The 27,149-nt window shown below is 36.1% G+C and overlaps 1 protein-coding gene across 2 annotated transcripts in view; it reads left to right on the top strand.

The window, feature by feature from the left end:
• Positions 1-27,149, top strand: part of LOC110440260 — a 100,661-nt gene that overhangs the window by 24,297 nt on the left and 49,215 nt on the right. For both annotated transcript variants that reach the window (XM_021483226.1, XM_021483225.1), the window contains 5 exons: positions 8,775-8,952; positions 11,904-12,158; positions 18,830-18,952; positions 19,846-19,964; positions 21,083-21,143. In XM_021483226.1, the coding sequence (XP_021338901.1) occupies positions 8,775-8,952; positions 11,904-12,158; positions 18,830-18,952; positions 19,846-19,964; positions 21,083-21,143 (736 nt within the window). The remainder of the gene's footprint in view (positions 1-8,774; positions 8,953-11,903; positions 12,159-18,829; positions 18,953-19,845; positions 19,965-21,082; positions 21,144-27,149) is intronic.

Raw genomic sequence — 27,149 nt, 5'->3', positions numbered from 1 at the left:
CCTCACAATTCTAATGATGTGTAATGACTTTTGAATCAAGGTCATCTCCAGGGTCAATGTCATGGAGCTTGGACTTCTAAAATGAATATTGAGTCCATATACCAATGTACAGAACTGGACTGGGTTTCTCGTTGTCGAACAGGTAGCTCAATGGGTAGAGCATCTGTCTGGAGTTTGGATGGTTCCGGGTTTGAATCCTGGTGGTCTGGCCGCTACATTTCTCTCTCTCCTGTTACAAAATTGTATAGTGCTTGCCAACCTTATAATGTTTCAAGCACTGGGTGAATGCTTGGCAAAGGGATGCCAGAATCTTAATTGTAAATATTTACGTCTTTTGGGTTAAATGCCTTAAGGGCTCGGCTAAGAAAAAGGAGGGAGGAATGTATTAGAACTGGACTGGGTCCATCATCGGCTTGTGGTGTCAAATTGAAAGAATTTTGTGAGTTTTAATTTTCATGTCCCGTAGTATTAAACATTCTGTTATCCATTATCAGCTCTGGTAGTTAAGTGTATGATTGGAAATCTATATGAATGTCTTATCAGAATATATGAGCTACATTGTATGTAGCTCACCATGATAAGTATTAATTTTATAAAAGTAAATAACTGAGCACTGATTTTTCTCAAATGTATCAAATATGTATCAAATATGTATTGGTACAGTCATATCGTTCAATTATCACAATAAATAGATAAGTCACTGCATACAACCTTTTATTTTCTTCCCAGCATACTGATACCTATTTGTACAGCTGAGTATATCAGGATTAATTGCTGCAAATCTAGTGTCTTGTTATAGACATAACAAAAAATAAGTGCATTACTTGTGCCACAGGTTGCGGAATATTCTGTCTTGGAGCCTGAATGCTGTCCAAATTACTCCTGTCCTCGTTGCATACAAAGTATAATTTTTTACGTGATTCAGCGGACTTCGTGATGTATTACCGGTATATGTTATCCGATAATTAATCCCTTGGGCTTATGTTAAATCCCCATGTATGCATAAAACAAATACTGGACTTATTCTCCAATTTGACTCTTTGCAGTAAAATGTTGATTCCAGAATGTTTAAGTAGGAATCTGTGTGTTAAAAGCTAGGTTGGCTTAACATGTCATAAATTAAAAAAAAAATGAAAAACATTTTAAAATTCACAAATACTTATGTACTTCTTGTCTTATGATAACCATTTTGAATCTGTCTACATGTACGGTAATTTTAAGAGAGAAATTTCGTTTTTTTTTTAAAAATTATATCTTATGAAATGTTGATTTTAAATTTGTGTTAAGCTAACCAGCCTTGGAAAAAAATTATCCTGGGCCCATATATAAATTCATGGGAGATCTGTACCTCAACAGATCACAGGCACTGCTGTACACAATGCAGTCGGGATACAGACACTCTGTTCCATTAGAAACAATAGCATGCAGACTGATATTCCCCCGTCCAATTATCTTAGCCAATGAATAATTAACATGTTTTGTGATATCGATCAAGAGTTTTAATGGTGACTACAAAAGGGCTTTGTTGTGGATCATCTGTAAACCTTTAGCTTTGTACGATCCACTTCCACTTTTTTCTAAGTCTTCGCTCCCTAAGACAACCATATTTACAACCAAACCAATCCCAATCAAAGATGAGATTTTCGTTGACTAATTTGAATCCAATAACTGAAGATGTAGGAAACTTTGAGATTGGAAGTCTTGTCCTGTCTGTCTGAAATTGTCCATTGCTTAAGTATTTGTCAGTGAAGAGGTTTAAATCTACATTCAACATATATCACAGTGACAACATATACCACAGTGACAACATATACCACAGTGACAACATCTACCGCAGTGACAACATATACCACAGTGACAATATATACCACAGTGACAACATCTACCACAGTGACAACATCTACCACAATGACAACATATACCACAGTGACAACATCTACCACAGTGACAACATATACCACAGTGACAACATCTACCACAGTGACAACATCTACCACAGTGACAACATATATACCAGTGACAACATATACCGCAGTGACAACATATACCACAGTGACAACATATACCACAGTGACAACGTATGCCGCAGTGACAACCTATATCACAGTGACAACTTATACCGGAGTGACAACATATATCACATTGACAACATATACCGCAGCGACAACATATACCGCAGTGACAACATCTACCGCAGTGACAACATATAACACAGTGACAACATCTACAGCAGTGACAACATATACGACAGTGGCAACATATACCACAGTGAAAACATATACCACAGTGACAGCATCTACCGCAGTGACAACATCTACCGCAGTGACAACATATGCCGCAGTGACAACAACATATACCACAGTGACAACATATGCCGCAGTGACAACATATATCACAGTGACAACATATACCGCAGTGACAACATATATCACAGTGACAACATATATCACAGTGACAACATATACCACAGTGACAACATATACCACAGTGACAACAACATATACCACAGTGACACATTTGTTTCAATTTCTAGGCGATGAGTCAGAATCGTTGTCGTATGTTAGGCCTGTGGTACTTGAGAAAACCTATAAAACAGATCTGAAAAGTTTGCCTGATCTATGGGAGATACCAGTACACGACACAATGTTTGAAGTATATTTCACATCAAGTAAATGTGAGACCACAGGTCAAATTGCATAAAGTTTCCTGAATAGTTATTCACGTGGGATTATATCATGGATTATTTTGTAGGCTATGTCTACAGTTTTTCATGCAAAGAGTCGACATTGTGTTACGATGAACTGCTTAAATTAAACAAGAAAACAATACATTTGAGTTAAAATGTCAAGAAAACAGGAAATTGCATCTATGTGGGTTTCACACGAAAATAGCTTGTGGGAACTTAAGTCTAAACGATGCATTAAAGGGATAAGTCTATTGCAGTTCGTGAGCGGAATCACTCATAAATAATTCAAAACTCTTCAGATCAGAATTACAGAGACAAAATCAAGGACACTATCGACAAAGAAAGATTGAAATAAGGAACCTATTGGCGTCTTTTGGTTCATACATTAATGAGTTTACGCATGTTTATTGTCTATTACCCAATATAATGGGCTTACATGTACAGTACCACCGAGAAAGTATTCGCAGTTTGTCAATATTTTCTTTGTATTTCATGTATTTTGACTTTTTTAATTGAATTTCCCTGTGGCCAAAATATGCCATTGAAACAAAAATAAACATTCTAATAGAAAATTGTTAGATTTTGAATCTGACAATATTTTTATAATCTGCTGTAGGATGCGGGTTTATAAAGTACAATGAGGTTTTTGTTGTTGTCTGAAATACCATTTTACTGCCCTTTTTGTGCCTAAAAGCTACCTAAAAGCTACCTTTGACCTGAGTTACTTATTAGGTATACCTAAAATGTGCCCCAATTTTTGGAGCACTCTAGAGGTATACCTAATATGTGCCCCAATTTTTGGAGCACTCTCGAGGTATACCGGTACCTTAAATGTGCCCCATTTATTGGACTCTGATTTTTTTGACGTGCCTCAAATGTGCCCCATTTGGACTCTGAGTTTTCACATGTGCCCCTTTAGACTTTGATTATTTTTCATGTGCCTTAAATGTGCCTTAAAGGTGCCTCAAATGTACCTACATTTAACATTTAACCCCTCCTATTTTGTCCTCTTTTTCTTTGTTACCAAAAATGTACCTAAGCCATATGCCTTAAGTATGCCTTAGGTACCCCAAAAAATGTACCTCAAATGTGCCTTTTACCCCCTGGGTTGTTTTGTAACACAATAAACAAAATTAAGCTTCATAATATATTTCATCTGAGTAACTCATTATATACCTATAAAACAGGTCAAAAAATACTTTTAAAAACATTGCAAGATCAATATTTATCAATTTTTCTTTCCATATGCCTGTGTGATATTTTTTCAATTGAGTGCTTCTTAATTAATTGACTTAAAAAATGTTGTTTTTTTTAAATGAAAATGCATGAAGACTATCGTGTCATTAAGGACAAATCACAAACTATTTTCATGGAAGAAATTTAACTCACTCATGTACAAAAATTCTAAAGACTACTTAAAGATGACCTTTTCCTTAATTTCTGTTAGTTTTTTTATACAAACTATCTTTATTTTACAACAATTATAAAACAAGTTATTTCAGCTTATACTAACCACTCTTGTTGGCCCTGATGTTAGCATGCTAGGGGTCTTCATGTGGTAGGAAACCAGAGTGATCAGGGAATCGAACCCTGGCTGCCTTTGTGAAAGGCAAGTGCACTATCCACTGCGCCACCCGACCACCCGAAATATCTGTTAGCTATCACTTTGTCCTTTGCGTTTGACAAACAACAGTTACATGGATTACAGTCAAATAGTGCGAAAGACTTGAATAAGGACTTGTTCCATATGAATTCTATCGGTAATTTGTAGTAATCATAGCAGGTTCTAGGAGAGAATAGACCTGTTGTATCCCACTGCATGTGCTAAGAAGCAATTAACTAATGTGAGTTGTCAATTGACTGTAGACAGTTAGTTTACCAGGTAACTCTAGACAGTTGGGTTGCCAGGTAATTCTAGACAGTTGGGTTACCAGGTAACTCTAGACAGTTGGGTTACCAGGTAACTCTAGACAGGTAGGTTACCAGGTAACTGTAGACAGTTGGTTTACCAGGTAACTCTAGATAGTTGGGTTACCAGGTAACTCTAGATAGTTGGGTTACCAGGTAACTCTAGACAGGTGGGTTACCAGGTAACTCCAGACAGTTGGTTTACCAGGTAACTCTAGATATTTGGGGTTTCCAGGTAACTCTAGTCTAGACAGGGGGGTTACCAGGTAACTGTAGACAGTTTGCATTTTGGTTTCCAGGTAACTCTAGACGGTTGGTTTACCAGTTAACTCTAGACAGGTGGTTTACCAGGTAACTCTTAGACAGTTGGGTTTCAGTAACTCTAGACAGTTGGGTTACCAGGTAACTCTAGACAGTTGGGTTACCAGGTAACTCTAGACAGTTGGGTTACCAGGTAACTCTAGACAGGTGGGTTACCAGGTAACTGTAGACAGTTGGTTTACCAGGTAACTCTAGATAGTTGGGTTACCAGGTAACTCTAGATAGTTGGGTTACCAGGTAACTCTAGACAGGTGGGTTACCAGGTAACTCTAGACAGTTGGTTTACCAGGTAACTCTAGATATTTGGGGTTTCCAGGTAACTCTAGTCTAGACAGGGGGGTTACCAGGTAACTGTAGACAGTTTGCATTTTGGTTTCCAGGTAACTCTAGACGGTTGGTTTACCAGTTAACTCTAGACAGGTGGTTTACCAGGTAATTCTAGACAGGTGGATTACCAGGTAACTCTAGACAGGTGGGTTACCAGGTAACTCTAGACAGGTGGGTTACCCGGTAACTCTAGACAGGTGGGCTACCAGGTAACTCTAGACAGGTTCTAGTTCTAGTTTTACCATATATTGACCACCTTAACTAATTGAAGATTTTGTCACAAAGTTGGGTTATGCAGCACAAATGACAGACTATATATATTACATTATAATTAATAATTATTCACTTGGTTAAAGTTAAGAGGAGGGAAATTTAGTTTGAGGAGAGTCAGTGAGAGAGGTCCGAGCAAGCCAGTGATTGGAATTCAACAAACACAATGTCATGATCCGAAATGCCAGGCATAACTTCAATACGGGGGACTAAGCTAGGATGGTTGGTGATGATAACGTCCAAGATGTTATTGTTTCGTGTGGGCTTTTCTACCAGTTGGGTTAGTCCTGCATCATCAAGGGAGGCGCCGAAATTATAATGAATATTTGGGTGGAGAGTATTGGGTTTTAGAATTTTATGCTCCCAATCCCAACCTGGGAGATTGAAATATCCTCCAATGAGTAGACTGGCATTGCAAATAGTACACACTTGCCTTCCTAATAGATGTGTCAAAGCTCATCAAATTTGAACTGTCTGCTGTTTTAGGATTATAAAAAGAACATAAATACAGGGTTTTACAATCTATCATTTCTATTTTAGCCCATACAATTTCTCACTCATCTGGTGGTAAAAGGTCTTGTACTTCAGAAGAAACAAAATCTTTCTTTATTGCTATAAGCACCCCACCACCTGTTTTTTCACCAACTCTGTCCTTTCTGTGTTATGTTGAACCCATCTGGACTTTAATATTTGGTTTGAACCATGTTTCAGTTCCAAGGATGATATCGGGCTTGACACTGTCAATAACATGATGAATAAGATGTTGCTTTGCTCGAATTGATTGGAAGTTTACATTCAAAATACGTAGTGGCTTACGAGAAGATTTTTTAGAAAATGTTGTTTTCCTGGCTGGAGTAGATGAGTGCCCTGGATTAAATACATAAGAAGAGGTCTTTGGACTCATCTTGCTATCAAAACTCTTTACAGAATTTAGAAATAAACTTTCAAAAGGATTTAAAGTACAGATGCTGTGCAGATCAAATAAAAGAGTAGAATAATTTGGGTTATCACAGATAATACAGTGCCAGCTAACCATACTATCGTTCAATTCCTCTTATGATGTGCTGTACATGTTTTGACAGTCCACATGAAACTACTGGTCACATGTTTTACAGACAATACCCTTAGGTTCCCAGGTAACAGTAACAGGTACCACAAACATAGTTAGTGCTATCGTTGCTTGGTCCTGGGTTGGATTCAATGTCATTATATAGCTCTTAAAATGACTAAGACCAGCATATATAATAACACCTTTTTGGGCTTGATATCTTGGTGTTTGATAAAGAACTGTTTCTTAACGAACAAGATCAACATATGTTGTATTGCAATGGGGGACACATCAACATCGGTTGTTAAATTTGACTGACATATATATGAATGATCCAGTTAGATATTAACACACAAATCGGGGACATTGGTAGCTTAAGTATCACCAGGGAAGGGCTGTGGGCTTTGGCTGTTTGTACGTGCGAGCTTGATACAATATGGTATTCTTTGTCCATAGCAGATACTACCACTGGGTTTGATTTGAATTTCGTCACATGAAGTGGTTTTGGTCCAAATTGAGTACATATAACGATGATCGTGAAAAATAGGTTTCGCAGAATCGCCATGTTTAATTATGGGTGTTCACTTACCGATGTGAAAGTGAGGGGTGGGACCAATGAACACAATACAGGACGACAAAAATTGTTACTTACAGATGGAGATTATATCTTCGTCTCTAGTGCGACTCCATAGCATAGAATGAAACGCACAATCGTTAGTTGATGATATATGATGGGTTGGTTGTACATCATGTTATCATAGATAGCCATGTTTTCTGACAGATTAGCACCAATCTGAGCATTGCCTGATGACACAAGTCCCTGAAGGATACACAGATATTGATGAGCTTGGACTTACAGCACTGTAGGGTTAACAATGATCATCCAGATGAAATAACTCGTTAGCGGAATATACCTGTATGGAATTATCTACTGATGATGGATGATGTTACAAGCACTCACAAGGACTGTGATGATTGTATTTGTTTGTTTTAATATTTTCTGCTTGTGGATTACTGATAAATCTTAAAAGGAAGTGGACTTGAAACCAGAATGAAGTACCGATACACAGAACAAGATGACGTAAGGGATCTATGGGGCGGCATTTAATTATTAGGTGCATCTCATAAGCACCGACAACATATGGGGGAAGAGGGGTGAGGGGGGAGTATTAATTGTATATGTGTGTGTTATTAATGAGACCCTGATGGATAGTAAATCGCATTTGTTCGAGGTAATTTGAAACTATCAGCATGCAGCATGCATTCATTGTTGATGAACTATGTGATAAACAGTCTGCCGAAAAAGAAAAACATTAACAGATGAGTTGAACGTCCTCAGGGGGTTGGCTTATAGCCGATATGCAAACAGACTATTTGTCTGTGATGTAGATCAGGTGCCGTAGTCTGACATTGCAGTCTTATAATGATATTGCACTGGCAGAAATAAATGTCAACGGTTTTAAGTCAGAGAGTCGCGATCCCAGCACTCTGGGTGGTTTCGCAAAACAAAAAAAGTTATAATTTGTTAAGCATTTTTCTGCCATGGAGAATATTGCCCGCCAATCACTATAGCAAGAATCATATCACGAAGACGCATATTTATTTCTACTTCCTGTTGCACAAAAAAGTGTCTACCTTAAACATTTTCCATCTTGGTATGACCCTGGCAATTGCAAGGACTGAGGCCCATATAAAACAAAATAGATTTGTTTACTATTGGCTACTTATAGTTACACTTTTCTGTAAAAACAAAACAATTGACATGCTTACTTTTCATGGTTTCTTTCAGCTACTGTGAAAATTTGAAATTCGAAACTTTGCTAACTTAAGCTTATTAGCATACCATGCCAGCTGACCGCAAAACAATTGTACAATTCACGCAATGGTTTATAAATGTCAAAAAGATGTGAGAGAAAGTACAAATACAATCAAATTTTTGATATTATTGTATATCAGCTTTATACTAGCATTGCAATTGAAGTATGATTTCATTGAATTGTTTTTCTGATAGGTTCGCTGGCTCTACTGAGAAAGAGGGGAATTCTAGTGTATGATTTACCCTGTTTTACATTACTGATAGGTTTGCTGGCTCTACTGAGAATGAGGGGAATTCTAGTGTATGATTTACCCTGTTTTACATTACTGATAGGTTCGCTGGCTCTACTGAGGAAGAGGGGAATTCTAGTGTATGATTTACCCTGTTTTACATTACAGAATAGAGGGTGTAGAAGAGAATGAATCAAGTACAGAGGCAGACCCAGTGATCGGTCAACAGCAGCTGACCAGTGGACAACACCAGAGTGAGTCCGGCCACTACAGCCAGCAAGTGACCAATCCTCAAGTCCCAAAGCCAAACACTAAGGGACATCCACAGAGCCATCCAAACATGGAGGTATGTGATTATTACTGAATGCTAAGATAAGGTCAGTGAATGATATGGAGCTAGATATTAATGATACTTTGAACACTCAGATATGGTCAAGGTTAGTGTTGACCTCTCAGACTTCTTGACCTTTCAGATATGAAGGTAGGTACTGGTGAATTTGACTACTCAGATATGCCTATGGTCAAGGTTAGTGTTGACCTCTCAGACTTCTTGACCTTTCAGATATGAAGGTAGGTACTGGTGAATTTGACCACTCAGATATGCCTATGGTCAAGGTTAGTGTTGACCTCTCAGACTTCTTGACCTTTCATATATGAAGGAAGGGAACAACTACAGTTTCGTCAATATAAAGTAGGAAGGTGCTAGAGGAAGGGAACAGCTACAGTTTCGTCAATATAAAGTAGGAAGGTGCTAGAGGAAGGGAACAGCTACAGTTTCGTCAATATAAAGTAGGAAGGTGCTAGAGGAAGGGAACAATTACAGTTTCGTCAATATAAAGTAGGAAGGTGCTAGAGGAAGGGAACAGCTACAGTTTCGTCAATATGAAGTAGGAAGGTGCTATAGGAAGGGAACAACTACAGTTTCGTCAATATAAAGTAGGAAGGTGCTAGAGGAAGGGAACAGCTACAGTTTCGTCAATATAAAGTAGGAAGGTGCTAGAGGAAGGGAACAGCCACAGTTTCGTCAATATAAAGTGGGAAGGTGCTAGAGGAAGGGAACAATTACAGTTTCGTCAATATAAAGTAGGAAGGTGCTAGAGGAAGGGAACAGCCACAGTTTCATCAATATAAAGTAGGTGACTGGAGACAGGAGATCGAAAAAACATCAATCATATCCATTAGTTTACACACCAATTGAAAAGTCACCATTCATTACGATTCTTGAGATATGTATGTATGGACTGACAGATGGACACTACGGAACACGATATATCATACAGCTAGTTATAGTTCATGTCTTGATGTTAATGGTTTCATGAATTATGGGCAAAATGTCTAGACTATAATGAATTACGTATGACACAATTTTCAAGCAGATAATAACGTTTTAATACACTGTCAAGAAACCAACCATCAGAAATTCCTAAACATGGTCTCTTAACAAATGTGGTCTGTTGATAAAGATTTAGGTCGCAAAGAAATCACTAGAACGGGGGAACATCTAAAGTGGGTTTTTATCACAGGTTTGTCTTTCAGCAAAGGTTCATGTCATAAAGATATTGTTACAGTGGGGAACATTAAAAGTGGTCTCTTCACACAGGTGGTGCCTTAACCTAGGTGGGCTCTTAATAAAGGTTCAATTCACACACAAAGAAACACTAGAATAGGGAACATGAAATATGGTCTCTTAACACAGGTGGTCTCCTAACACAGGTGGTCTCTTAACAATAGTTTAGTTAATAAAGATAATCACTAGAATGGGGAACATTTAAAGTGGTCTCTTAACACAGGAAGTCTCTAAATAAAGGTTCAATTCACAAATAAATTACTAAAATGGGGAACATCTAATTGGGTTTCTTAACACAGGTGGTTTTGTAAGGGTTCAATTAATGAAGAAATCACTAAATTTAAAAATGGTCTCTTAACACAGATGGTCTCTTTGAAAGAGCTGGTCACATGAACAGGTTTGACTGCATATCTATCTTAACCAAACTCTGTTAACTAATTTTAGTAAACTCCTATTTTGATCTATGTGAAAAAGAACTCTTTGATATAGCCATGCATGTGTCAGATGTGAGTCTTCCTATTCTGTGATATAGCCATGCATGTGTTAGATGTGAGTCTTCCTATTCTGTGATATAGCCATGCATGTGTTAGATGTGAGTCTTCCTATTCTGTGATATAGCCATGCATGTGTTAGATGTGAGTCTTCCTATTCTGTGATATAGCCATGCATGTGTCAGATGAGAGTCTTGCTATTCTTTGATATAGCCATGCATGTGATAGATGTGTCAGTCTTGCTATTCTTTGATATAGCCATGCATGTGTAAGATGTGAGTCTTGCTATTCTTTGATATAGCCATGGATGTGTTAGATGTCTCAGTCTTGCTATTCTGTGATATAGCCATGCATGTGTCAGATGTGCGTCTCGCTATTCTTTGATATAGCCATGCATGTGTCAGATGGGAGTCTTGCTATTCTTTGATATAGCCATGGATGTGTTAGATGTCTCAGTCTTGCTATTCTGTGATATAGCCATGCATGTGTGAGATGTGAGCCTTGCTATTCTTTGATATAGCCATGCATGTGTTGGATGTGTCAGTCTTGCTATTCTTTGATATAGCCATGCATGTGATAGATGTGTCAGTCTTGCTATTCTTTGATATAGCCATGCATGTGTCAGATGTGAGTCCTGCTATTCTTTGATATAGCCATGCATGTGTCAGATGTGAGTCCTGCTATTCTTTGATATAGCCATGCATGTGTCAGATGTGAGTCTTCCTATTCTATGATATAGCCATGCATGTGTCAGATGTGAGTCTGGCTATTCTGTGATATAGCCATGCATGTGTCAGATGAGAGTCTTGCTATTCTTTGATATAGCCATGCATGTGTCAGATGTGAGTCTTGCTATTCTTTGATATAGCCATGCATGTGTTAGATGTGTCAGTCTTGCTATTCTTTGATATAGCCATGCATGTGTTAGATGTGAGTCTTGCTATTCTTTGATATAGCCATGCATGTGTCAGATGTGAGTCTTGCTATTCTGTGATATAGCCATGCATGTGTTAGATGTGAGTCTTGCTATTCTTTGATATAGCCATGCATGTGATAGATGTGTCAGTCTTGCTATTCTTTGATATAGCCATGCATGTGTTAGATGTGAGTCTTCCTATTCTGTGATATAGCCATGCATGTGTTAGATGTGAGTCTTCCTATTCTTTGATATAGCCATGAATGTGGCAGATGTGAGTCTTGCTATTTTTTAAAGATATATGTTTGGACTCATTTTGACAGGTATCTGCAGGACAGTTTGAGAATGTAGCCAAGATGAGTCGTCTTGCTCTCTCGTCTGGAGGAAGTGCAAGTGAAAAAGCCGCACCCCCTGTGAAGGTGCGGCCTGTATACTATACTCCAGGGTCCGAGTCTCCGGCCTTCAGACACGTGCACAGTGAGTCAGATTCCAGGTCCGACGCCAGTACCCCACGACCCCCACGACCACGTGGGGACAGGCCAATGTCAGGCAGGGATGGGCAAAGAGTGTTCTACAGGGTAAATATGAGCTAAATTCTTCTTATTTAGTACAGTACTTTTCACTTAATATCATGTCGTTTAATATCACTTTTCGGATATCTTGTTTTTCTTGATGCACCGTTTTTCCTGCTTTATAATCAATGTAATTCAGTTCTTTTATCATCACTTGTTTTGATGTCAATGTGTTATTTTGGGCCACTGTCACACAAAAATCATAGGTAAATGATGATAAGAATCAATGGTTTATGCCCCAGGGATCTGGTGTCACACTTGGATGCTTTATGTAAACAATGTCATGACCTAGTCAGAAAAACATGTTTTCTCTTTATGTCACGTTCCAGTTAATATCATGATTTCCTCTGACAAACAGGAAGTGATATGAAGCAAAATCTCCTGTACAACTACGTATCATAGTTTCTTATTTAGAACAACCTGTTATTCATCTTAAGAGCACTCATCAACTCTAGAAAATCCATTCAACCCTAGTTCAACCATTTACTCTAATAAAATCATTCATCTTTTGTTAATGATTTACTACAACCATTCAACCATCCATTTTAATGCATCACCTCCAATAATATGACACACATCTGTGTAGTCATGTTCAAATAACAATCAGTGCATCTTAATTAGATAATTTGTGTTCCTCCGAGGAAATGGTCGGTGAAATTAAAATGTTACGGAATCGGCGATACTGGAATTGTTTGTTATAACACAATGCAGCCGTTTGTGATGTAAACCATTTCATCTGAAAACCATAAATTTCTTGATTGAATTGCCAGTGTAGCTTTAGTTTACCCTCGAGGTCTATGTAACAAGGATATTACATGCCTCGTGACCACATCGTGTCTCACTCTCGTCAAGCCTCGCAATGCAATAGAAACTTTAGAATATGGTTGACGCTGTTTCCTGTTGACTGATAAAAACAGCACACTGTATAGTGGGTTATTTTAGTGGAGCTTTAGTTTGAACAATTGGCAGGTCCATATCTATCCAATATTGGTTCTTGACCAACTGGAATCAATGCATAGACAACAAACTGAACTCTGTAAAGCCTAAAATCGGTGAAGTGAATCCCAGCTACATATTCCGCCTTTGCATATTGCAGAGTTATCTTCTCTTGAGAGCAGGTATTAATTGTTACGTTATTTGTTTGTGAGAGTAACGTCATCAATTTTTGAGAAAACGACGTAATTTTCTCGCACAAACCAATGACGTAACAATCAATACCTGCTCTCAAGAGAAGATAACTCTGCAATACGCAAAGACGGAATAGAAAACCACCGACAAAAGGCTGTCCATGCCCGTCTACGGATTGGTCATTCATACATAACCTATTCTTATTTATTGAAAAGCAAAGACCAGCCACAATTCATAGCATGTAATGAACCATTTACAATAAAACACTTGTTATTAGATTCATTTACCTTAAGCCAACAAGAGAACATTTTTATAATAATATAACAGATCTAAAATTGTTATTTGAGACCTCAATAAAATATTATCTGAATTTTTAATTATAATAGCATAACAGATCTCAAATCTCTAACCCTAGAGAATATAAGAATATAAGATATATATTTCTTTCATATATATATAATATTAAACACTTTGATATGGTAAATGGGCAAGCAACACAGAAAACGGCCAACTCTTCTACCTCAGATGCAACACAGAGTGCTAGGACCATTCACCTTAAGTGGAAATCATTTTTTATAGTAAAAAATATTTGATATTAAAAAAAATAGTGTTAGTAGTGTCAAGGGTTCATTCAACCCCAAGTCAGAAATAGGGCAATCAGATTGGAACTCTTCTTTGTTGGAGATAAGAAACCGGGCAGTGTGACTCTCTACCTTAAGTAAAAATATCAGTTTATACTGATTTTCTTTTTAAATAGTGTCCATAGTTTGTTCAACTCCTTGTCAGAAAAAGGCCAAGCTAAATTGGAACTCTCCTTTGTTGGAGATTCGACACAAAGCACTTAGACTATTAAACTTAAGAAGAAATATCTTTTTTTATACTTTATACTGGTTGATATTTTAAACAAACTGTCAGTTGTGTCCAGGGTTCATTGAAATATCAAGTTTAATCAGCTTGTAATCTTCCTAATTGTTTGAGCTGCACAATTTGATTTCTTCAATTAAAAAATTATCACCTTCGGAAAAATACATTAGCTTGCCACACAAAGGGATTTGACAGGGTTTTGATTCTAATTTACTTGTCCCTATATAGAGTTCCTCAAGGACTGTTACGGAGCTGTAAATGTAACAGATTCTTAATGTAGGAAAAAGATTGATGAGAAACAAACTAAAACACTAGTGGAAAATATTGATATTGTCATCACTCAGACCAAATTATTCATTTGGGGACTGACAATCCCTTTAGAAAATGATGTATGGTTTCTTTGGTATCTTGGGAACATTACCAGAGTTACATTTTAACATTAAGTGTCTCGGCATCATAGATTGATATTAATGGCAAAGATGCATGATAAATTTAAAAACCAATATGTCTTCACAAATTTTACATTTGGGGTCTTCCAGGAAAACTTTATTGTTTGAACCTTTGACTTTCTCCAGCTGTACTTAAATCTATCAAGTTTAATGTGTCTTTGTAATACATTGTGTCGTAAATATATAGCTGTGTTGTCCTGCTCAAACCACAAACATGCAGTTTGTAACTCTACGACTATACCCAGTGGTATCGCCATTGCCTCCTCATTCTTCACACGGACCGCGGGACCCATAAATAGCTTTAATTCACACAGGCTTTTATCGTTACGATTTTAGTACAAATAAAACAATCATGCAACATCGTGCGGCAGACACACATACTTAGCTGTTGTTACTAGACCTTATTTTAACATTGGTTTTATGGTGAGCGGAGGTGATTCAGAAAGAGATTTAGTGTAGTTCTGTGGTAAAATATTTGAACATTATATTTCTATAGTTCAGGCATTTTTTTTTCCAATTTACTGCCAGCCCAGGACAGTCAATCAATTTTACGGCACCGCTATTCGATAACAAATTAAACATTCATGAAAACATCATAACAAACGCTACTGCAGTGCTCTCAATAAAATTACATTGTCTTTGTAGTAATTGAGAACTATGCACAAGGTCTATAAAAACTTGGAAATGAATCACTTTTGATTTCTTTTATTTGTTTTAAAGTCACTTTACATATAACTGAATACCCTAGTGCTTTCACCCCTAACAATTTCTTTGGGATATTTAATTGAAATTGAGTACTGCATGCATTTTGTGTTCTCTTTAGATCAATTACTTCACAACATGAATTTTTAACTCACCTGCCCTAAGGGCTAGTGAGCTTATGCCATGGTGCCGCGTCTGTTCGTCCAGCGCCCGTAAACTTTTCCTTTAAACGACTTCTTCTGAAGAATAGACAGGCTTACAGTCATGATATTTGAGTGATAGCTTCCTTGTTAAAAGCCCAACAATTTGTGAGAACAAAAATGACCTTGACCTGCATTCAAGGTCACAGGGGTAAAAAGTATCAAATACTTAACACGACTTATTTTGAAGAACTGAAAGGTGTAGAATCTTAATATGTTGCTGGTAGCTTCTTGGGAAAGAGCCCAACAAAGTTTGCGAATGAAAATGACCTCAACCTAATTTCAAGGTGACAGGGGCCAAATATGTCAAACACTCCAAATGACTTTCTCCTGAATAATCTAAAGGCATAGAATTATAATATTTGGCTGGTAACTGTCACAGATGTAGCCCGACAAAGTTTGCTATTGAAAATTACCTCAAGCTACTTTCAAGGTCACAGGGGTCAAATATAGCAAAACCTGCAAACAGCTTCTTTTGAAGAAGTGAAAAGCATGGAGTCGTGATATTTAACTTCCTTAGATGGAGCCCAACAAAGTTTACAAATGAAAATGACCTTTACCTACTTTATCCTATAGGTATATCTTAATCTAATTTGATATAGAGTATCCTTGGTCCAACATGATTCAGTGTACCACCCCAATGGGGACAGGAGAATGGGACCCAATAGATAAGGGTGTTACTGAGAGACAGCCAATATTTGGAAATATTTGCAGTACAGTTTAATATTTATTAAATATTTTGCTATGGTTGCTTAAATATCCAGGTGAGCGATACAGGCCCTCTGGGCTGCTTGTTTTTAACCTTTTGGATTCTTTATTTTCAAGGTCATTATAAGTAAAGTAGGTTTTCTCTAAACTTCTAACATAGGTTACACATATAATTTAACAGCAATATTTTGAAATAGCATATTTTGTTGTATTTAATGATATCATCTTTTTCCTATATTCCCATTGGTTGGATCATAGTTACGTGGAGGTTGATAATTATTGTGATATTAACTTGGTGTTACTATTTTCAGAAAAATCAGGTCAATATTCACTTACTACGTCACTTCAATTTTAACGGCACCATGTTCTCTGCCAAATACAGTGCTTTAAAGATGGTATGGTCACATTAGCACCAATTTTGTAATAGGAGTAGGAGAATGCATGGCCAGACCGGGATTTGATGGAGGCTCTTCCAATTGAGCTGCCTGGTCGTCGGCACTCGACCCAGTCCTGGCAGTTCCGCTACAGAACATTCTGATATTTGTCCCAAAGCTTCCGCTACTAAAATTATAAAGGTCTATGAATCAATTCAATCCCTGTGGCATAGATGTTATTTTTTGAATTAAAAAAAAACCCACTTTATTATGTAAACTATTGTTCTTAATTTGGTAAAAGGGCAAGCAATTTCTTTTTAAAATATTGAACAAATTAAAATGGAACGTTTCTTTTTTGGAGATACAACAATGAGTACTACTGGGACTTTTTACCTTAATCAAACAGTCGTCATTTTCTTTTAAAGCAATTGTATAAGATTCCTCTAAATGCTGATCATGTATCTAAGCTGTCATCACAAAAGGGCATTAATCTAGACTATATCCCTTTTAATTTGGTATGTTTACAATTACTAAAATTATTCATTGAATATCTTCAACAACTTTTTTTACATTCCTTGTTGTCAGTTCCCTACGCGTGTTGAGCCATTTCAAGAACACCAATTCACATTTTCATCTGTTTATGACCAAGAAGATGTGCCTTTAATATAATATAAACTTTATCTATTTTACAACAATTTGGAAAAAAGTTTTTTCAACTTATATTTATGACTCTTTGGTCCGGATATTAGCACACAGGGAATCTTAATGCAGGAGGTCACAGGAAAAAGTCCAGGTGGGTTGGGCAGGGGACCTGTGTATGATACCTTTTCACGTCCGATCAGGGAATCGAACCCCTGCCGCCTTAATGAAAGGCCAGTGTGTTATCCACTGTGCCACCTGACCATCCAATGTGCTTAATATTAAAAAAGTAATCTTACCAACATTAAGAACAAAGAACTATTTTCATAGAGATGATTTGGTGCTTTGAATAAAATTAAAGTGTGAAAATTGGTTTATATTTCGTTCTTAATCTCAAATATTTAGAAATCACCAATTTTTGAACTTTGATCACTCTAGAATCCATCATGTTCTTTTATTAAGATTAAAATTTTCCAATAGAATGTGTAGTTAATTTCTTCCATCAATTGATTTAATGTTCTCAGCCTTTAAAAGGCATTGTTTAAATTATCTCTTTCATTTAAAATTGGCGATAAAACTATTAGCACAATCAATCCAACATTTTTTGCCATTGCTCTGAACCTGCTAAAACGGATGTGTACTAAGTACAGTCTTCCACAGATTTATGAACAAAACACTATATTCCTCCAAAATTGGACATAAATCTCTTGTCTTACAGCCCAGCACATATAGAGTTCATTTGTGATGTATACTTAGGGTAAAATTCAACTTGAAAGAGTTGTTTCATGAATGGATCATGATGTGTAGTTTTAATTATTTGTTATGTATAATTAAAAGTGATAATTAAGTATGATGTGTTATTAAAAGTTTAAATTAAACATGATGTGTAAATAAAAGTTTAAAATAATCAGAATGTGTGATTAAAAGTTAATATTGATCCTGATGTGTGATTAAAAGTTTAAATTAATCATGATGTGTGATTAGAAGTTAAAATTGATCATGATGTGTAATTAAAAGTTAAATTAAATATAATGTGTAATCAAAAGTTTTAAAAAATGGTAATGTGTAAATTCAAATGAGGAAAAAATAGTGTTATAACCTTTCATCCATTCAAAACTTACGGAAATAAAAAAAAAATGAATTGAATTGAATATAAAAAAAAATAAAAAAAATAAAAAATCATCCATCAATTAAATCCCTGAAATGGTTTACAGAGATCAGCTCACTTATCTACAATATCAGAGTAACAACAGCTAGGGCGTGAGTCTGGTATGAAGAAATATTCTACACATTTTTGTTGCTTTGGCTCTGAATCGTTATAAAAGCTGACTTTGTTATACATGAAGTTGAATTTTATCAATATCTTTTTTCTTCGTCTGCTACTGATCTTTCAGTGTCGTTACATGACCGTTGTGATTTTTGCCTTCGTCTGCTGTAGAATGTTTTGCTGAACTTTCAACCACTGATAAGTGGGAAGTAAAACCTGACAATGTCAGACAATGGGCTGTCAATGAGCTGCTGGTGAATTCCTGTAATCATTCATGACCATTTCCCGTAGCCAATTCCTTTCCTATGTAATGAATAGGGAAGTATAACTGGTGTGTCTATTTCAGGCCCCTTTCACTGGCGAGCCAGGCAAAATGGAGGAATATTCAATAGAAGATAGAGCAGGTCTAGAAAAGTGGAGAAACAAACAACGCCAGAGGGAATTCAAACAGAGGCTCTCCAAGGAGGAGGTAAACATATGTTTCTGACAAAAAGCAGAAAGACAAGGCATATGGCTCTGAAAGGAATCCCATCCTCCTTTGTTAACTTCTCAGATAGAATGTAAAGTATACAAATGTCTTATTACAATAAAGGAAAGTATGATGTCCATCAACTTCAGGACATCTAATAAATTGAAGGTTTGATGTAAGTCAAGTGTTATAATTACCCTATTAATTAAAACCATCCTTCACTTTGATTGGTTAAAATCCTGCACTTCTGAACATGGCTGTTTGAAGATAGCGACCTTTGACCTTATGCTTTTCCATTACAAACTTTCCGTTATGATGAAATAAATATGTACCTAAATGGTAACTAAATTTCACCATCAATTAGCATTTTAACATCTCAAATTATATTAATAGAACGAAATATCAAAATAATTATTGTATAATAATAAAACATTTTTTTGTTTGGAGGGAGGGGGATCCATCAATCAAGCTTGTATTTTTTTGCATATTGATTAGAAAACTTGTCACTGAAAACAAATGATTATGTAACCTAAATTAAAATTTGTAATAGAATTGGCAAAAACAATTGTGGGAGAGAAAAGAACCACAACTCCTGATTGTTTCCTTTCTTTTAACCCTTGTTAGTTCATTTTCAAATTTAAAAAAGAAAAACTTACTAAAGCCTGCTTTTAGTTTTTCAATTTAAAAAAGAAAAACTCAGTAAAGCCTGCTTTTAATTTTCAAATCTAAAAAAGAAAAAGTCACTAAAGCCCGCTTTCAGTTTAATATTTGAAAAATAATCTACACCAGTTAGATTAACAGCAGTCACAGATTGTGGAACCTGTATATCTGTAAAGACAGTGGTATACAAACCCACGTTTATCTTATGATTGATGCGAATTTCTGCGTTTCAGCTGGAGGACGAGAGGAAGGAAAACCGTCGACGCCGAATTCTGACTCGTCGACAGCGTGATCAGCTCCACCGCGGACACAACGATGACCTCTATGAAGCTTATTCTGATGTAGATGCAAGGTTGGTGCTCTTTAGAAGATGGATCTCAGTGTTAACTTCTGATCCCAGTACAGTATTTATCCTGCAATAAGTCCAGAGTGTCAAAACATAACTCAATGTGGGGGAGGGGCATGCATAGTCTCTAACTCAATGTGGGGGGGGGGGGGGTAGGGGCATGCTTCTTAAAGGATAATGATGCAGATTTTGTTTGCATTTCTGATTAAGAAGAATAGATACAGGTGGGCTTTTTACTCTGTAGTATTTGTCTGTAACTTATAACATAGTGAAACCTGTTCAATCTGAGCCGTGAATATTCCAATCTCCTGCACTTTGCCATATCCACCATTATACCTAAATCCCATTTCTTATGAAAACTACCATATATAACCTGTGTATTCTAACACACTGTCAAATCTGAAAAATCACTTGTGACCTTCTGGTTTCCAACAAACAGTAAAGCCCAGAATCATGATGATGTGTCCTATACCCTGCTTGGGAAAGGAAGATCAAGTTGTTGAAACATATTTTAACCTTGATCAACATTAAGGTCACAGATGTCAAATGTGTAAAATAATTTCAAATCCTTTCTACTTACAAATCAATTCAGGCATTGAGTCATATTTTGCCTATAGCTATAATAAGTGACCTTGACACACTTTCAAGGTTGAAGAGGTTAAATATGTCGAAGTCTTCAAATAAATTCTTCAAACAAGCAATGAGGCATGGCATGATATTTTGCCTGTTATTGCTGGAGGGAAGGGCTATAAACGTTGCTCAAACATATTACCTTGAGTCACATTCAAGGACACTGGTGTAAAATTGTTGAAACGGAAAATAATTTCTTCTAGTGACCAAGAGGCATAGAATCATGGTTGCCTGTCTCCTGCTGCATCAATGGCAAACAATTTTCTTATCAACCAATGACCTTGACAAACATTCAAGGAGCCAACCAAGCATTCACAATTTTCAAATCACTTCTTCCAAAGAACCATAGAGCTAATATATAATAGAGGAATGCTATTTTGGGCTTTGATAATTGAAAGAAAACTAAGAAATTACACAGTGGTAGAAGATTAAAAGTCTTTTTTAGTCTATTTTGTTAAATATTTATTAAGTAATTTCACTGTTTTCTTTGATAGATATGGAAATCGGAACTATGCCTCGTCTCGGAGCGGTTACTCAACACCCGGAGGCAGTTGTGTAAGTACTGAAAAGTAAACTTTCACACTTGTTATACAAATCTCATGAATGCTTACTTACAGTAGATTTGGCTCCATTTTCACCACCAGAAATGTCTCTATTGATCTGGGTCCTGAGAATGTTTTAAGTCAGATTAGCTTGTTGATCTTTCTAGCGCTGCTTTGTTTCATCATGTACACCTGTGTATCAGTAAAGACTAATATCTGTGTTTCATCATGTACACCTGTGTATCAGTAAAGACTAATATCAGTGTTTCATCATGTACACCTGTGTATCAGTAAAGACTAATATCTGTGTTTCATCATGTACACCTGTGTATCAGTAAAGACTAATATCTGTGTTTCATCATGTACACCTGTGTATCAGTAAAGACTAATATCTGTGTTTCATCATGTACACCTGTGTATCAGTAAAGACTAATATCTGTGTTTCATCATGTACACCTGTGTATCAGTAAAGACTAATATCTGTGTTTCATCATGTACACCTGTGTATCAGTAAAGACTAATATCTGTGTTTCATCATGTACACCTGTGTATCAGTAAAGACTAATATCTGTGTTTCATCATGTACACCTGTGTATCAGTAAAGACTAATATCTGTGTTTCATCATGTACACCTGTGTATCAGTAAAGACTAATATCTGTGTTTCATCATGTACACCTGTGTATCAGTAAAGACTAATATCTGTGTTTCATCATGTACACCTGTGTATCAGTAAAGACTAATATCTGTGTTTCATCATGTACACCTGTGTATCAGTAAAGACTAATATCTGTGTTTCATCATGTACACCTGTGTATCAGTAAAGACTAATATCTGTGTTTCATCATGTACACCTGTGTATCAGTAAAGACTAATATCTGTGTTTCATCATGTACACCTGTGTATCAGTAAAGACTAATATCTGTGTTTCATCATGTACACCTGTGTATCAGTAAAGACTAATATCTGTGTTTCATCATGTACACCTGTGTATCAGTAAAGACTAATATCTGTGTTTCATCATGTACACCTGTGTATCAGTAAAGACTAATATCTGTGTTTCATCATGTACACCTGTGTATCAGTAAAGACTAATATCTGTGTTTCATCATGTACACCTGTGTATCAGTAAAGACTAATATCTGTGTTTCATCATGTACACCTGTGTATCAGTAAAGACTAATATCTGTGTTTCATCATGTACACCTGTGTATCAGTAAAGACTAATATCTGTGTTTCATCATGTACACCTGTGTATCAGTAAAGACTAATATCTGTGTTTCATCATGTACACCTGTGTATCAGTAAAGACTAATATCTGTGTTTCATCATGTACACCTGTGTATCAGTAAAGACTAATATCTGTGTTTCATCATGTACACCTGTGTATCAGTAAAGACTAATATCTGTGTTTCATCATGTACACCTGTGTATCAGTAAAGACTAATATCTGTGTTTCATCATGTACACCTGTGTATCAGTAAAGACTAATATCTGTGTTTCATCATGTACACCTGTGTATCAGTAAAGACTAATATCTGTGTTTCATCATGTACACCTGTGTATCAGTAAAGACTAATATCTGTGTTTCATCATGTACACCTGTGTATCAGTAAAGACTAATATCTGTGTTTCATCATGTACACCTGTGTATCAGTAAAGACTAATATCTGTGTTTCATCATGTACACCTGTGTATCAGTAAAGACTAATATCTGTGTTTCATCATGTACACCTGTGTATCAGTAAAGACTAATATCTGTGTTTCATCATGTACACCTGTGTATCAGTAAAGACTAATATCTGTGTTTCATCATGTACACCTGTGTATCAGTAAAGACTAATATCTGTGTTTCATCATGTACACCTGTGTATCAGTAAAGACTAATATCTGTGTTTCATCATGTACACCTGTGTATCAGTAAAGACTAATATCTGTGTTTCATCATGTACACCTGTGTATCAGTAAAGACTAATATCTGTGTTTCATCATGTACACCTGTGTATCAGTAAAGACTAATATCTGTGTTTCATCATGTACACCTGTGTATCAGTAAAGACTAATATCTGTGTTTCATCATGTACACCTGTGTATCAGTAAAGACTAAAATCTGTGTTTCATCATGTTAACACCTGTGTATCAGTAAAGACTAATGTCTGTTTTTCATCATGTACACCTGTGTATCAGTAAAGACTTAGATATCTGTGTTTCATCATGTACACCTGTGTATCAGTAAAGACTAATATCAGTGTTTCATCATGTACACCTGTGTATCAGTAAAGGCTAATATCTGTGTTTCATCATGTACACCTGCGTACCAGTAAAGACTAAAATCTGTGTTTCATCATGTTAACACCTGTGTATCAGTAAAGACTAATGTCTGTGTTTCATCATGTACACCTGTGTATCATTAAAGACTAAAATCTGTGTTTCATCATGTACACCTGCGTATCAGTAAAGACTAAAATCTGTGTTTCATCATGTACACCTGTGTATCATTAAAGACTAATATCTGTGTTTCATCATGTACTCCTGTGTATCAGTAAAGACTTAAATATCTGTGTTACATCATGTACACCTGTGTACCAGTAAAGACTAAAATCTGTATTTCATCATGTACACCTGTGTATCAATAAAGACTAATATCTGTGTTTCATCATGTACATGTACACCTGTGTATCAGTAAAGACTAAAATCTGTGTTTCATCATGTTAACACCTGGGTATCAGTAAAGACTAATATCTGTGTTTCATAATGTACACCTGTGTACCAGTAAAGACTAAAATCTGTGTCTCATCATGTACACCTGTGTATCAATAAAGACTAATATCTGTGTTTCATCATGTACTCCTGTGTACCAGTAAAGACTAAAATCTGTGTCTCATCATGTACACCTGTGTATCAGTAAAGACTTAGATATCTGTGTTTCATCATGTACACCTGTGTACCGGTAAAGACTAAAATCTGTGTTTCATCATGTACACCTGCGTATCAGTAAAGACTAAAATCTGTGTTTCATCATGTTAACACCTGGGTATCAGTAAAGACTAATATCTGTGTTTCATAATGTACACCTGTGTATCAGTAAAGACTAAAATCCGTGTTTCATCATGTACACCTGTGTATCAATAAAGACTAATATCTGTGTTTCATCATGTACTCCTGTGTACCAGTAAAGACTAAAATCTGTGTCTCATCATGTACACCTGTGTATCAATAAAGACTAATATCTGTGTTTCATCATGTACGCCTGTGTATCAGTAAAGACTAAAATCTGTGTTTCATCATGTTAACACCTGGGTATCAGTAAAGACTAATATCTGTGTTTCATCATGAACACCTGTGTATCAGTAAAGACTAATATCTGTGTCTCATCATGTACACCTGTGTATCAATAAAGACTAATATCTGTGTTTCATCATGTACCCCTGTGTATCAGTAAAGACTAATATCAGTGTTTCATTATGTACACCTGTGTATCAGTAAAGACTAATATCGGTGTTTCATCATGTACACCTGTGTATCAGTAAAGAATAAAATCTGTGTTTCATCATGTTAACACCTGGGTATCAGTAAAGACTAATATCTGTGTTTCATCATGTACCCCTGTGTATCAGTAAAGACTAATATCAGTGTTTCATTATGTACACCTGTGTATCAGTAAAGACTAATATCTCTGTTTCATCATGTACACCTGTGTATCAGTAAAGGCTAATATCTGTGTTTCATCATGTACACCTGCGTATCAGTAAAGACTAAAATCTGTGTTTCATCATGTACACCTGTGTATCATTAAAGACTAATATCTGTGTTTCATCATGTACGCCTGTGTATCAGTAAAGACTAATATCTGTGTTTCTTCATGTACACCTGTGTATCAGTAAAGACTAATGTCTGTTTTTCATCATGTTCACCTGTGTATCAGTAAAGACTTAGATATCTGTGTTTCATCATGTACACCTGTGTACCGGTAAAGACTAAAATCTGTGTTTCATCATGTACACCTGCGTATCAGTAAAGACTAAAATCTGTGTTTCATCATCTACACCTGTGTATCAGTAAAGACTAATATCTGCGTTTCATCATGTACACCTGTGTATCAGTAAAGGCTAATATCTGTGTTTCATCATGTACACCTGTTTATCAGTAAATACTAATATCTGTGTTTCATCATGTACACCTGTGGATCAGTAAAGACTAATATCTGTGTTTCATCATGTACTCCTGTGTATCAGTAAAGACTAAAATCTGTGTTTCATCATCTACACCTGTGTATCAGTAAAGACTAATATCTCTGTTTCATCATGTACACCTGTGTATCAGTAAAGGCTAATATCTGTGTTTCATCATGTACACCTGCGTATCAGTAAAGACTAAAATCTGTGTTTCATCATGTACACCTGCGTATCAGTAAAGACTAAAATCTGTGTTTCATCATGTACACCTGTGTATCATTAAAGACTAATATCTGTGTTTCATCATGTACCCCTGTGTATCAGTAAAGACTAAAATCTGTGTTTCATCATGTACACCTGTACATGTGTATCAGTAAAGACTTATATCTGTGTTTCAGGAAACATGCTTGATGCAATTCCAATTTTAATTTTTTATATGATGAATCAATACTATGTTTTATATCAAATTTTACAATGTATTTCCGCATATTGCAATGGCTTTAAATTTGTCAAGAATAGGGACAGACTCTCAAAACAGGAAGAAAGTACATCTAAATGAGTGGCTGTGACCTTTGCCTGGCTAATAAATTCACCAATTAATTTTACTGTTTATATATGTCTTTATACCTTGTTTTTCAATACGTTATCTTGATCTCATTTCACAATCAGTCTACAAACTTTTCATACACTTCCAAGAAGCCTTGCATGCCTAACAATATTTGACAATATTTGCTTGAATCTCCCATTCCTATACAGAGAAACCAGCGATAGTTCTTAAAGTTAAGATTCACTGACATCAGTTTTATATTAAGCATCCTCATACCACAGACAAAAACTGTAACTACACATTGGAAACTGTTTTTTCATGACTACAGATTTGATGATTCATATAATGACGAAGGATCAACAAAATATAATCAATAACAGTGTTCTGAATGATATGAGGGGGGGGAGGGAGGTTATTGTGTATACAACAACAAAAACATACCGAACAGTGGCACAGGGATCCTTAAAAAACAAAGGCTAAGAAATCAAGAAAACAGCTACTTAAAAATAATGATTTATAATCCATAATTAACCAAGACTCAGAAATAGGGAAATGTGAATGCTTTATGAAAATGCAAAGAACACAAGATTTTTGGTAATTGATTTTTTTTTTATTTTATGTCGAAAAAGAAACAAATTTTGGAAAAAGTGAATAGAACATACTGTGAAATAGTTTGTTACTGGATGGCAAATCTCTGTACAAAAACAATCAAGGAAATAGTTCTGTTCTTTTTCACCAGCATCACTGGGAATAATCTAGAAACATTCTAACCCCGTAAAAAGAATACTAAGGAAATAACATAAATTTAACAGGAAAATGGATTATCAAGGCCTGTCTACAGTAGAACGTTGGCGAAACTCTCTAGCCTAACAACCAAAGCTATGACCTCGACCACCCAATAACTGACACGTGGTAAGAAAATATGGTGATTGTTATTCCACGCACCTCTAGGTTGACTTGAGTGTATGGGAACTACTTGATTCCAAGGCCATTATAAGACACAAGGCGTGCGGAGAATGCCTGATTTATATCGAGTTTCGTTACAAATGATCAATCATGTCATTTGTAACAGACGTTAAATAAAACTTGTCCCTGAAACGACAAAAAGTCATGTCATAATGGTTTTCAATGTTGTGTTATATCATGATCTAAATCTCTGTCAATATGGCTTAACTTCAGCTTTAACATAACAGAAATCATTTGACAATTAAATTTTAAGTTAAGACTAAAAGCGATAGTGTTAATACATGTAAATGATTTGTTGTGTAGAAAATGATATCCCCACAACCCACCCCCCAC

This window comes from Mizuhopecten yessoensis, unplaced genomic scaffold (genome assembly GCF_002113885.1).
Source record: "Mizuhopecten yessoensis strain PY_sf001 unplaced genomic scaffold, ASM211388v2 scaffold11177, whole genome shotgun sequence".
Lineage (NCBI taxonomy): Eukaryota > Metazoa > Mollusca > Bivalvia > Pectinida > Pectinidae > Mizuhopecten > Mizuhopecten yessoensis.
Note: the sequence above shows the minus strand (reverse complement) of the source record. Positions and strands in the feature narration are given on the sequence as shown.